Genomic DNA, 14,637 nt, shown 5'->3' with positions numbered 1-14,637 from the left:
CCCTGCAAATTAAAAAAGTGAAAAATTAGAATCAGTATGCCAATATGAAAATGTTTTAGTGATTTCTGTGTTCTGCAATCCAAGTTGGTAAAATACCTGCATATGCTGCAATGTACAAAACATTCACTGAACGGCACTATCGCCAGTTAAAATAGCAATCTTCACTGGGAGCTGTAACTAAATTATATCAGCTCTAACTAATTAACGTTAATTCCAGTTAAGTTAACGCCATTGTATAAAGTTAATTTTTTTGTCTCTTTTAAATGTGTTTTTGAAAAATTTGTATTGATCATGCAGTATAACTAACAAATGAAACCGAAATGGAACCAATACTGATTTTCCTTCATATCCTTCATACTTTCGATGTAAAATGGGTCTTAAATTGCATTCATATTGATCTTAAAATGGTCTTAGAATGTCTTAAATTGTTGCCATTGAAATCATAGACCGTGACATCATACATAGGTTTCTGAAGAGCTGTTGTGAAGCTCAGTGTGGTCGGTTCTGGCTCCCCAGCTAATCCAAAATAGGGCAAAGAGGTGGAGCTGAGGCGGGCTGAATGAAGTCTCACAGCAATAATTTGCTGCTGTGGCTCAGAGGAAGAGCGGGTCGTCCACTAATCGGAAGGTTGTTGGTTCAATCCCCGGCTCCTCCCTGCCGCATGTTGAGCAAGATACTGAACCCCAAATTGCTCCTGATGCTGCATCATCACTGAGTGAATATGTGTGAAAGGGTGAATGTGGCACGTATTGTACAGTGCTTTGAGTAGTTGGAGGATTAGAAAGGCGCTATACAAGTACAGGTCCATTTACCATTCACCATTTACCATTATTTAAGCTTATGAACTTGATAGTTTTGAGTCTGTACTTTGAGTATTTAAAGTAACTAAGCAAGCTATATTGTTATTTTAGTGTGTCAGATCAATATTTAAGGATTTTGATTAGACTGTTTACATTAGTTTTGATTCTTAATAATGGTAATAATGGTATTATGTAATAATGGCAGTTGATTAATGTACTGCACATGAAAAGAGAGCACACCTTGGGACGTGGTGCTGTAGATGCAGCAGAGAACAAGGGGAATGTTAAACATTAGTTGGTGATTTGTAGTTGAACTTACCGATCTATCTCATAAATAACATGATGCTCCGAGGTTAGATCTAACACCCGGGCTTCTTCTCATTGTCTGGCAGCCACAATGAGTCTGCTACTCAGTGTTCATATGGAAAGTGGCTGGAGACAGGGTTTTGAACAACAGATTACTCAGCACCAAGTTATCAGAGTCAGTATCCTTGATAACAATCCGATAACTTTATCAATCAAAGACTGATGCAGCTTGTTTTGCATTTTAGGTGTGATGTGCTGGCTGGTGCCCATTCAGTTTCTTTGTATGTACTGTTTGAAGTTAGGACCATGTCTTAACGTCTGTAAGCCATTGTCCACAGCTCAGGATGGGTGTTTTTTTGTGTGTGCATATGTACATGTGCTTGTGATTTTCCATGCTGTGTATCTGGCAGTGATATTGCATGGCTCATGGATGTGGTTACTTCTCTGGTGTCCTGCTGCTACCGTTTACTGAAATGGTTCTGGTCTTTAGTTCCTTTATGGTTGTTTTTATTGAATTAATTTATGATTTTATTGCTGTATACATAAAGTGAATGCAAAAGACTGTGAATGTCCCTGAACAACATTTTAATTGACAGGGTCCGATCCTCGTAACAGTCTTTCCTTTTTCAAATGGATACTTCCGATAAGGCAATGAGCCATGTCACAAAGTACGCTCTCGAGATGAGTCCCAGGATAAGTTTAGAGCATGAATTTGTGGCTGAAAAATCTGCATAACTGTATAATGCTATTCACTGAGTACAGACCCATTCACAAGGATGTAGAATTTCACCTCAACATATCGATAATTCATTATATAAATAAAATAACCACTTTATTTGCAGCAACCAGGGCAGCAAACTCTTTGAAACTATGGCTTGTTGCCTTACTATTGGAACCCATACAACCCAACACATAACCAAGAGAACCAGGATCATCATCTCAAAGCTGGCTGGACGACTAAATGTTGGTTAGCAATCCCGTTAGTTCGGTCTCTAACCACACAAGTCTATCTGCAAATCATACTACTTTTGTGGATCTATTGGCAGAAAATGGAGCGAAGGTTTGCGTTTCCATGCATTTTGCAGGCATGCTCAGGGCGTCCTGGTAGCTCACCCGGTAGAATGTGTGCCCGATGTACAAAGGCTCCTTAACACAGCGGCTCGGTTTGGGTTCCCACCTGCGGCACTGTCTTCAGCTGCTACGATCTAAATAAAAAGGCAAGGCCCGAATAAACAATCTTTAAAGAAACATGCTAATATTTAGGTTCTATGCTTTTAAACAAGGTTATTTTAGAGTTCTTTCCTTTTGTAGTCAAATAGCTTCCCACTTATCCTTTCAAATGTCTCATCTCTTGACATTGATTCCTTTTGATGTGAGTTAACATGTGATTTTCATCATTTCAGTCTGTTTCTCTTTTCAGCCATATTCTGTCATCAATTTGCTCAAGCAGCTACTGTGAAATGTAAATCACTCTTAATTTGTACCGCATTAGCATTTCAGTTTCCTTTGCTAGGCCTCGTCTGTGCACCCAGTCGTTTTTAGCCATAGTTACACTCTGGAAATGACTTTTGGATTAGTGAAGTTTGTCGGAGAGCAGCTGTGTTCAGCAACCTCAAGCCTCACAGGGCACGCAAGAAATGAAGCTGAGGGCTGGCTAGAAAATGTCATGCTCTGTATTTTAGTGTGCCCTCTGCTTCTTTGTGTCACCTTTCTTATTCTCTTTTCTTGTTTCATTAAATGGTATATCAGACCCCTGCAGGCAAAAGTTTAAAGTTGTAACTCTCAAGTGTTACTGATACAATAAAAACTAAACCAATTGGCCTGCCAATCAATCAGTCACTTTTTGGTTTGTGATCTGATCCACTTAGTTTCCTACTTTCTCTCTTGAAAACTGCATCATATGCCCATTGTCACCTTTTTTTAAATTAACTGTAGTTAACGTCTGTATGCAAAGTTGTTCACAGGTCAATTAACATAGGTTGTTTGTTTTTATAAAAAGAATCATTCCAATTATGATTTAGATTTCAATACCCATTGATTCTGTTCCGCCCTACTTCGAGTGAAGACTCTTAAATGATTGTTTCTGCCTTAGGGAGTTAGGAGACTTCAGGTCTACCCTTAACTTTAGGCTCTTAGGTCCAGTCCACACTTCTTGCATCTGCAGTGCGTGGAAGAATGTCTTGCTTTTTATTTTTTGTTGCCTGGAGACTAGAAGGTGACTAGAAGGAGACTAGAAGTACAACTAAAAAGATAGGGCTGGCAGCAGCAGCTCGGCAGCAGAGTCACTCTCTGTGTGGTCACCTGGTCTTTGAACTGTACACCTGTATTTTTGTCGCTGGTGCAACACAAAAAGTGGCAATTAAAAGCTCTTCTCAGTTGAAACCCTGCTTGGTGACTAAGGCTGAGATGGCATAAAAATAATAATTAGTCCATTTTTAATTTCATACTTTCTTCTGTTTCTTTTCCTCAGGCAATGCTGGATGTAGCTGCCAACGAAGGCTGGCTCGTTACAGCCATCAGCATCTGCAATCTGGTGCAGATGATCATCCAGGGCCGCTGGCTGCACGACTCCTCATTACAGACGCTGCCGCACGTAGAACAGCAAGACCTCTATCTGTTCAGGTAAACAACAACAACACTTCACCACAGGTACAGCTAGAACGCCTGCATGGTCATTTGGAGATAGCTAGCTTGGCTAATATGCCCCCTTGTTCTCCCAGCTGTGGTAGAATCATATCTCATCATGTTCTAGTAATGTCTGAAGAGCTACTCTAAAGCACTCAAGGTGTTAAGGGTTTCAGATTTAAGCTCTGGCTGCTGCAACGACAAACAGGACTCAGTATTGTATTCATCATTAGCACCTGGTGTGTTCCTCTAATTAACAGTTTCTAACCATTCCCTTCCTTAAATATCCTACACAGGCACAAACACACATGCACTCACACACAGAGGACCTAGTGAGTTAAAGCTGCTGTAGGAAGTTGAACAAAAACAACCAATCAGAGCTGAGAAAGATATGAAGACGCTTTGGAGGAGCCAGAGGAACCTGATTGTTTCACTGATTATCTGTCTCATGTTCTACTGTCAGGATATAGGGAAAGTTTTAGTGAATATGACAAAATAATATTTTTATTAAATTTACCTACTGTAGCTTTAATGTTCAACTGGAATGATATTTCAGGCACACACCATATGGATTTCCAGACCTACATCCTACAATGTCAAATAATTTTGTGAAAACTCAATAAAAACAGTAAGAGAGGGATGAGAAAGGAAGACCTGCAGTCCCCCACGGTGAAAGACAGCAAGAGCCGTGATTTGTTGTAATGCTGCCTCATGACCAAGAATCTCTCCCCCTTCCCTCTCTTTTACACTCCATAGGAAATGGGCAAACAGGAAGGGGAGGAGCGATGCGGGAGGCTTCAACGGGCCAATCGAAGGACTCCCTGAGCTGATTGCTGCCTGCAACGGAAAGGAAAATGTCTTTGCCTCTATTGTCGGCCAAGAGTTTAACTCAAGTCAGGTTGCCCAGGTGAGATTACACATATTACACTAAGAGCACACTGGGAATATGACTGTCCATCGAAATCAGTAAAGTATGCTTTGGAGAATGCTGTAGACTGCAGAAATAACAGGGAAAAAATTGATTGCAAGCACTTGAATACTGTACGTTTTACAACAACGATCTTGAGAATGGGCCTATACCCACATTTAGTGCATGGAGATCACACACTACCTCACGCACACACACACCATTATTGTCATGAGCAGTGTTGCCACTGTGGTCCCAGATACCTCCAGGATCCCCAATTACAGTGCCATTGATAGGGTTTACAGCTCCAATTTAAGTGCTAATTGCAGCAGTAATGAGAGTGTCCGGGCACGACGGCAGACCCTGTGGCTTCACCCAATCAGTGTCCCCACTTTCCTCCTTCCCCACCTTTACTCCCCCGCTGCCACCAACCCCCCACAGTGTGGTGGCCTCTCTAATTAAATAATTAGATGTGCAGCAGCGTTCCTGTCTGACTTGCTCAGGGAGAGTAATCCTCACATAAATAGCTTTTGCCGGGTGAATCAGAGAGGCTTTTCTCCTCCTAGCCCTCAGTACACACACACACACACACATCCTCCTCCACGAGTCTTTTTTTTTCTCTCACTCCCTCTGTGCCTTTATCTTTTTTATGTCTTCCTCATAGCAGGGCTTTTGGCTTGAACCAACTGTGAAATTCTCTATAAAAACACTTAAGAGGCAACTAAGACTTGCCGTACAGTAGCAGAGAGATCTGTCCCTCTCTTAAAACTCTCATTTTAATTTTTTTCTCAGAATCCTGTTCTTCCTTTCTGAGCACCACACAAATTTGAAGGGTGACGTCTCATTTCTACAGTTTATAGCTATTCATGTGCGGAGTGGAAATTAACTTGTTTTATACATATCATGTCACATAATAATAAGACAGTGTATTCATCTCAGGGTACCTCACACCCCTTTGTGATTCTAACAGATTTTAATAATAATAATTCCATGTTATAAGCCCATAACAGACATAAAAAGATTAAGTACAATCTTTGCTGAACTCTGTATTCTGTGTTTATTTCCATTGTTTCTGCTTCTTTTACGTGGATCACATTAATCAATTACTCTTATTGGTTTTTGTTCGCAGGGCTTTAGTTGAACTTGCAGTGCTGTGTTGAGTGAGCAGATCCGGTCATTAAAGCTCTATATAGCTGATATGATCAGTGAGATCTGATATGGATCGTTGAGGTCAGATCTGGACATGTGTGATGTCACCTGCTGTCAGTCACCTGAGTTAGATTTTCCCATGTGGGTCACTGATGATCAAAGTGTCACCTACCAGTCAGTATGACATTATGTTTACACCTCCTGGTTAACATGAGGCAGTGTGAACACAAAATGGACCAGAATGATAATGATAATGATTAATACACACTGCTGACAGGGAGGAATCACAGCTGTTATACATGTCCATCTTTGGTCTTGAATCTGGACTTGCAAACATTTATTTTACGTCACATTAAAGTGGTCTTCACAGGTTCTCTGGAACCAACCCAGGAAGGGAGCTGGTCAGGGTGCAAATTATATTCAGTCCAGTTGAATTAGGTAGGGTCCTGTCCTATTGCCACAGGTCTGGTGTCAGTATGTCTAATACACGTGTGGATCCAAGCAGTCTCTCCTCTCTTAGTAAAATCAGCCTCATTTCCTCCTAACCGGTCCTCACTCTCTCGTCACTGTCTCTTTGTCAGGCGTGGTCCTTCCTGAGTCACCTCCCAGTGCTGGAGGTTGAGATGAGCGTGAAGGGCTGGTGGGAGGGGAGCCAGGAGCAGACAGAGCGTCGCCTGCCTGCAGCAGGAGCTAACCTGAGGGAGGAGAAGCGCTGGCTTGATGTCCACTCTGACCAGGAGTATGTCCTGCAGGTGTCACTGAGACGCATCAACCTGGGCCACCAGAGGGTCAGTACTCAACTCTCTATGCAGTCACTATAATGTATCATTAGAAACTCTTTTGTAAGATAGTAAGATCTTAGAATTAGAACAGCTTAACACCTGTGTTTGGTCAGAGACTGAACACAGTGGAACATTTAGCACCTAAAGAGCCAGATAATCTCAGGAGTTGGAGGAGATCAAAGCAGAGCAAACAGAGTGAATGCTGGACATTCATCAGGTGGACACAATCGCAACTCAAATTAATACTAATGTTATGCTTTGATTATTTGGTGCTGTGTAGGACTAAGAACTCACCTATTCAGAACTGCATACCCCACTTAACTATCTACATTGTCTTTTCTTATCTGTTTCTTATTTCTTACTGTTTTTATTTTTATGTGTTGTATGGTGTCCTCGAGTGCCCAGAGAGGCGCCTTTAAATAAAATGTATTATTATTATTATTAGGAGGAGTAATGCTCTATGTAATGCTCTTGCACTCTACCTACTTGTGTGACAGACGACATTGCAAACCTGAAAAGAGCTGTAAACCAAAGACAGCTGCTGTTCTTATATTAACTCAGTGGGACGAAAATAACTAGAGAAGAAGAATTGTGAAGCGTGAACACTGGCTGTTGACGCTAAACAGATTTTTTTGTTGTTGCCATTTTTATATCAATTCCCATGCTATTATTAGTTTTTATTAATACAGGCAACAATAGTTGTATCACACAAGATGAAACAAATAAATTAAAGGACAATTGGACAGAGGGGCATAAAAAAGATAAATAAAACACTAAACTAAATTTCTGGCTTTGAAATTGAAAGAAAGATGTGGAATATTTGAAGATTTCTTGGCAAGCTTATGGTAAACTGAATTGCTAGCTGTAAAAATTAAAATTGATGAATAATCTGTAAAAGGTGGAAGATTTTAACGTTTGTTGGAAAGCTGCCGTTCCCCTGTTGGCTTCAACTTGTCTTTTAATTAGTTTGAATGTGGCTTGCCTTGTTCAGGTTGGCTGCAGATGCAGTTCTGTCTCAGAGAGATACTGATCTTCAGATGGTGTCCAGTGATTAAGTATTGCGTGTCCATGAAGTCGGGAGACTAGTTTGCCAAAGTCTCTCTCCAGCCTGCTTTGAACTACCCCAGAGGAACTTAAATGTAGCTGCACTTTGGTGCTGGGACACAGCACACACAATACAGTTGGGATGCAAAGTGACTCTTCTTAGAACAACTTTTCTTTTTTGTAGTGTAAAGGTTAAATCTTTTATTCATCACATCTGAAGAAAATGCTGTATATTAAAGACATTTAAGTACCTTATAAATACTTCAGACTCTCATATGCAGAGTAATTAAAATAGTTTTAAAGTACTTCTTGATGTTATTTAACTAAATTAAAAAAAAATTGTCATTTATTTTTTATTGACATTCGGAGTCAGGCATTCGTATTCATCACATACATCTTCTAACCATGTATCTTACATCTGTTGTCTGCCCCAAGTGCCAAAGTAGGGAGTGATCCTTTCCATACAACACAATCACTGGTCTGTGAAAATAAAATCAGGTCTATGGGGCGTGACATATATGACCCAGTTTTCCCAGTATGAAGCAAATTTCTCCATTTTATGATTACCAAATGCTGTTATCTTCTCCGTTTTGTAAATGTCCATTGTAATGTCCATCCATATATTTAAAGTTGGGCTCTCCTGTGATAACCATTTCCTGGTAATACTCTTTTTACAGGCCACCAACAAGATATTTCTTAAATGTTTATCTCTTTTCAGCCATTCCCCAGGTATGTGTCCAAAGAACATAGTTTTACTCTCAAAGGGTATTTCACGCTTGAAGATATCTTGTAGAGCCTTGTGTATCTCTCTCCAATAGTCCTTCATGACAGGACAGTCCCAAAAAACATGGTAATGGTTTGCACTTTGATTTCCACAGTTCCTCCAACAGATAGGGGGGTTATTGTCATAGTGGGACTTCTGACAGGGCGTAATAAAAAACCTAATCAAGTTTTTCCAACCAAATTCCCTCCATTTCTGTGAGCTGGTACACATCCATTGATACCTCCATATTGTTGTCCATTCTTCCTCGGATATAGTTATCCCTCCTTCCATCTCCCATTTTATTTTGATATATAAAGTTGAATGTGGTTTCATGTTTAATATTCCCTTATACAAGCATGAAATAATTCTATCCACAGTTTCTGAGTTATAGGCTTTTGTAAACAATTCGGTCAAACATGTATTTGTCTTTATTACATTTTTCATCTTCGTATCAACATAGTGCCGTAACTGCAGATATCCATAGAAGTCTTGTTTTTCTAATAGATATGTCCTTTTAAGCGTTTCAAAACTGAGCAATTTTCCATCTTTCATTACACTGCATACGGCTGTTATACCCTTAGCTATCCAGTCCTTAAATCTAGAGTCCAATTTATTAGATGTAAACTCTGAGTCATAAGCACACCATTTAAGAGCTATAATATTGTTCTCGAGTTCATTTTCCTTTATGATAGCTTTCCATGTTTTAAGGGTCCATTTCACCCATGGGTTATCAATGTTATTTATGTGGGTTTGTATGTTATTATCGGCTAGGATTGCCTGTACGGGGATGGAGGGCGTTTTTTCCTCAATGTTTTTCCATTGGGCAGTATATGACGGGTTGCACCAGCATATCACCGCTCTCATCTGCGCTGCCAGATCATAATATCTAAAACAGGGCAGGCCCCATCCTCCCTTTTGTTTAGCTAGCTGTAAAGTTTTGAGACGGACCCTTGGTCTTTTACCTTGCCATATATACCTACATAACAATTTGTCCCACTCGTTAAATTGGTTTTGGTTAATCTCTATTGGCAGGCTTTGAAATAAATATAGAAATCTCGGCAGTATATTCATTCTAATAGAGTCAATTCTTGAACTAAAGCTGAAGAAAGGGATGAAGTTCCATCTCGCTATATCATCCTTTATTTTTTTATGTATAGGTAGATAGTTGTATTCTGATAGTTTTGTAAGATCTTTTGGTAGGTTGATGCCTAAGTATTTAAGAGACTCTGTTTGCCATGCTAGGGGATAACTACTTCTGATTTCTCCTGGCGGGCTATAGTTATATGAGAGTACCTGGGTTTTACTTATATTGACCTTGTATCCTGATAGTTGACGTACTGCTCAAATGATTGCATCAGTTTAGGTAGGGAGTATGTTGGGTGCCCAAGGTAAATCAAAATATCATCCGCATAGCAGGCCAATTTATATTCCGTCCCTTTAATAGTGATTCCCTTGATGTCTTCATTTTGTCTAATGTACTGAGCTAATGGTTCTAAATATAATGCGAAGAGTAATGGTGACCATGCGCAGCCCTGTCTGGTGCCCCCTTTCCAGGGTAAAGACTAACTCACTTTTTACAATAAATACAACTACCTTATCAGTGTTTGTTAAATTTCCCTGTCAGGTATTAATAAAGTTGATCTCATCTTAAAACTGTATTGTCCATAGATCACGTAGATTTCATAATCAGATACAGTGTGTAAGAGCCTCTAGCACAGTGGTACTGTACAGTGTGTCTGTTATTTCAGAGGAAGCAGGACAGTAAGGCCCAGGCTCCCAGGTTCCCCAAGACGAAGGATGAAGGCTGGTTCCTGGTCATGGGGGAGGTGGATCGCAGGGAGCTGCTGGCTGTCAAGAGGGTTGGATACGTGCGCAACCACACAGCTGTGTCTGTGGCCTTCTACACACCAGAGAAGACTGGAAAGTAAGCAACAGTGCAAAAATGGATTTTCATTGAGAAAAGCTTTCCCCATACACTCCATTTACAGTACAGTGACTGAAAGGAAACACCTCAGTAATCAGTTTCAGGTCAGAAAAAGCTGAATGCGTCATTAGCCTGACAGAACGTAGCTGGCACAAATGTATCGACTGTAAGTCATAACATGGTCCCTCCTGGTCAAAGAAATATTATGGGCCTTTGAGGTATTTTATATATATATATATCCTCTGATTCATTCTCAGAGGAAAGAAAAGACTGTGAATGACATTATAAATATATAAATCAGTCAATTTACCAGAATTCAGAAGATTGTTTCTTCCAGTAAGTTTTAGATGCCCTGCCTAGTTACAATGGCAAGTATTTTTGACATATTGACTAGAGAGGAAGAGACCAAAACCCTATGAAAAGACTAAAACGATGTGTTTGTCTGTTTTTCTTTTCTGACTTCTGTACTGTCTCTGTGGCTGCTAGTTCCAAGCCCATTTAAATGAACAGGGTTCCCACACTTCCTGGAAAACTTGGAAATTTAGACACTAGTTTTCCAGTCATTGAAACACCTGCAATTTGATTACAATTACCAAAAACCCTGGAAATAATCTATGTTGTCATTGAAATTTCCAGTTGTATTTTAGCTCCACTCAGATCTGTAAAACAAGAGACAGAATGAATGTTACAGTGAGTGTAAAACTGTAGTAAAGTAGTTCATTCACCAGAGATCACAGCAAACAAATCGTCTGTGCTAAGAACAGCTTAGCACACCACAAAATTGTCCTGTATTGTTAGTAAAGACTGGAAATGGATTTCTTAAAATGAGTAGGAACCCTGATCAGGGACACACCATTTATATCAGGTCCTATAAATTATTGCTCCATAATTATAATAATTTATTTCAAATTCTTATGCAAAACATTTGATAGGCTTTATGTTCTGTGACAGTCAAAGTATGTTTGTTTGTGAAGAGTCAGAGCTGTTTGTTTGTCAGATTTGGTTAGAACAGAGCTATGGAGTATGAAATGATCCCTCTGTGCTCACTACATCTCAGCCTTTGTTACACTACAGGTTGTGAACTTTAAAATACAAAAATGTGTGCATCCCTAAATGTTTAAAATGACTCACAACTGTATACAACAAGTATATTTTCTCTCCCTGTGTGTCCGTGCTTATGTTCTAACTGCTGATCCAACCACCCTCTGGTTTCAGGTGTATCTACACACTGTACCTGATGAGTGATAGCTACCTGGGTCTGGACCAGCAGTACGACATCCACCTGAATGTAACATCTGCCAGCATCGCCGCTCAGGTCAACACAGAGGTGTCTGACTCTGTGACTGAGCTGTCCCTCAACTGAGGAGCAGTGGCAGAAAGCACACACACAGCAGCAGCGACAGCAGCAGGGGAGCTCCAGGAACGTCCGCAGTGATCAGCAGGAATTTCTGCCGTCCCCAACTGAACAGTGCATTCCAGTGATCATTGGAATTTACTATTTTCCTCTGCCCACATTATATCAGCTTCCCTCTTCTGTGGTCATTGGCAGTGACCGTCACCTCTTACTTTAAACTTGTGACTGCATTGTCTATTGGGGCTACTGTTAGAGCAGAAAAGGGTACATTAGTAACTCGTCTATGGATTTCTCTGATGGGGGTGTGTGGTAAATGGGGGGTTCTGGAAGAGTCTCATGTTTTAGTTCAGTTAAATATATATTATGTTTTTGTTTTATTGACTGACCCTCATTTAACACTGAATTACAGCACATTCTGACCCCACCTCAATCAGTGATGTCACAGCAGAGAATTTGACCTTTGACTAGTGACACGAAATACCTTCCGTAGCATCACTGGTGGACAATAGTGTCCCATTTCTGAAGGTGCCTCCTTCAGAGTCTGTTTTTCTGGATAAATACATTATGACAAGCCATGAAATAAACCAGTCCTCAATTAATGAAAAACCTGGGAAAGGTGAGACCTCAGTATGCACATCCAAAGGCAAAATGAACTCTTCCTAAGTCCCACCCCTTTTTGCTCTGTGCTCCAATAACAGTTGAGCAAGCATCGGACATCGGATCAGACAACTTTTTCCTTTCCTGTCCTTAGATATGCTACGTGCTAGGCTAATCTATGTTGAAAAGAGTATAAATTAGCTAATGTTAGCCAAATTCTAGCAAACAGTAGAAAGTTCTAGTGATTGCTGTAGATTAGCTAGCTAGTTAGCTAGTGTTTTGCCAACATTATCTTTCAGATGTAACGAGCTAGTAGTAGTTTGTTTATAGCCTAACGTTAGCGATGGCATTTATGCTTCAAAAATCATAAAAGTAGAGTTCATTTGGAAAGATTTTCTTCCTGAACAAAATGTTAAAGCATCAGAAACTGGGTTTGCCACAGAGCTTATTTTCTGTAATAATCCAAAATCCAATGAAAAACCCCACTGGCTTTTTGTCAAAGGAACCAGGGCGATGCTCATTTACAGCTTGGCCTACAAAAATACGTCATCCCTGCAGAGCGCTGTAATAAGCCACATCCACTGAAGGACGCAGCACTGAAATGGGACAGAACTTCATTTCACTTTCATTTTGTATGCACTGTAGTTTGTCTGCACAAAGTGAGCTCCACAACATTTATGTAACAGAGGATGTCAACAAGTCACCAGTTATCCTTTCATAGACCGAGGAGGAGAAGAAGGTCTGCTGAGCATCCCACAAAATGTGTCTCTTGCCAATTTAACTGAGAAACAATATTCACAGAGTTTCCCTGTGCATTCAGATGATAAAGCTCTCTTCATTAGACACTAGCCAACCTATGCTTCCACTCTGGTCTCACCAGCACTTTCAGAATAACCTAGACTATAATATTGCTGGACTTTGTGTCATGAAATGTGGTCAGAATGCAACATGCTTTAGATTCAGCTGGACAGAGAATAATACAGCAGTGCCCATCTTCCCTGTGTCACTCTCCATCTGTTGTTTACTGGACCAGCAATGTAGGAAAGAGGTGAACTTAAGTTTTAGGGATTTTCTTTAAAAAGATGGGAACATGTAAACTGAACCAATTCATAACAACCACCGTGGCCTTATGGGAAATAGCAAGTGGTAGTTGTAGATGAGACGGTGAGTCTTCAGTGTGCCGAACAGGAACATGCTGACAGTATTTACTGACTCTGCTGGAGTGGATTTCAGTGCAGGTGTGTGAAACATGCTTCTTTCCACTACAGGGCTTCGCTCAGGATCACCAAACTGTCACATCTGTTTTGTCAAATAAATCTCCTCCTCCTCTTCCTCCTCCTCCTCCTCCCTAGAAGTCTTCCTCAGTTACTCAGAAGTGTCCCCAGCTGAAAACTTGTAATAACACACTGAGGTAGTGGAGAAATATCACATAATACAGACAAGAGAGCAAAACCCACCAGACTACACCTTAACCTGAAACGACTTCAGAAGAATTCCGTTTTGGATTAGTGGTTATGAGAACAGAAATGTACAGTGGTTGACATTTTGAAATAAATGTGTAGATCAGCTTTAAAATAAAACTTATCATTTCACTCAAAGACCAGGTCCTGATCCTTCTTACAGCTGCACACCTCAGTTGTTTTTGTCGACTCTCCAAACCTCTACCTGTCTGATTTGAACTCTTTCTTTAACACTTTGACTCTCTGGATACTGCGTTAGCCCAAAGAGCTAATAAAACAAAACTATAACCTCAAGTACGACTTGAGTCTCAAATTCAGCACTACAACTTAATATCAGCTGGGTCAGGTCTCAAAGACACGGGTACCAACCAGCCAGGAACTCCAGGTTCTCTCTAGACCAGTGGTTCCCAACCCTTTTCCTTAAGGGAGACTTTTCTCCCATTGAGTAAACCAACAACCCCTGACTTAGTGACATATTTATGGACATTTAATAATATAATTAAAACTGTACAATGAACCCAAACAGTGAACTCAGTAACTGCAAAACCCCTGTTTGGGGTCTGTATTATGGTTTTGACTTTCTAGGCTTCTGTTCAGCGTTTTGTTGTTGTCGTATTAGACAATTTACCTTGTTTACTTTTCTAATCAGAAGTCAACTAAATGCTGAGATATAGTCCTACTGTGTATAATTTTTAGGTTTTCTAGCATTAAAATCAAGAAGGCCTCCATACCTCTATGAAGCTTTGGTAGAAAAGTTTTTTGACTGACTAGCCAAATGTGTATGTGGTTATGTTCTTATTAAATATGTATTATACATTATCTAAGTAATTTCTATGGTTTAAAAATCATGAACAATTATTTGACCTATGACCCCAAAAATGCAGATACTGCACTCTGTCTTTGTATTACCATAAACAGATATGTGG

General features: G+C 40.1%; 1 protein-coding gene across 4 annotated transcripts in view; it reads left to right on the top strand.

The window, feature by feature from the left end:
• ascc3 (activating signal cointegrator 1 complex subunit 3) overlaps positions 1–13,849 on the top strand; it is a 167,363-nt gene extending 153,514 nt beyond the window's left edge. For all 4 annotated transcript variants that reach the window (XM_051407231.1, XM_051407232.1, XM_051407230.1 and 1 more), the window contains exons 38-42: positions 3,577–3,728; positions 4,488–4,638; positions 6,369–6,575; positions 10,125–10,300; positions 11,516–13,849. In XM_051407231.1, coding sequence (XP_051263191.1) covers positions 3,577–3,728; positions 4,488–4,638; positions 6,369–6,575; positions 10,125–10,300; positions 11,516–11,663 — 834 coding nt within the window. In that variant the 3' untranslated portion in view covers positions 11,664–13,849. The remainder of the gene's footprint in view (positions 1–3,576; positions 3,729–4,487; positions 4,639–6,368; positions 6,576–10,124; positions 10,301–11,515) is intronic.
• Positions 13,850–14,637: the final 788 nt, after the last annotated feature.

Source organism: Dicentrarchus labrax, unplaced genomic scaffold (assembly GCF_905237075.1).
Source record: "Dicentrarchus labrax unplaced genomic scaffold, dlabrax2021, whole genome shotgun sequence".
Classification (NCBI taxonomy): Eukaryota; Metazoa; Chordata; class Actinopteri; family Moronidae; genus Dicentrarchus; species Dicentrarchus labrax.
This window is presented reverse-complemented; position numbering and strand designations above follow the sequence as displayed.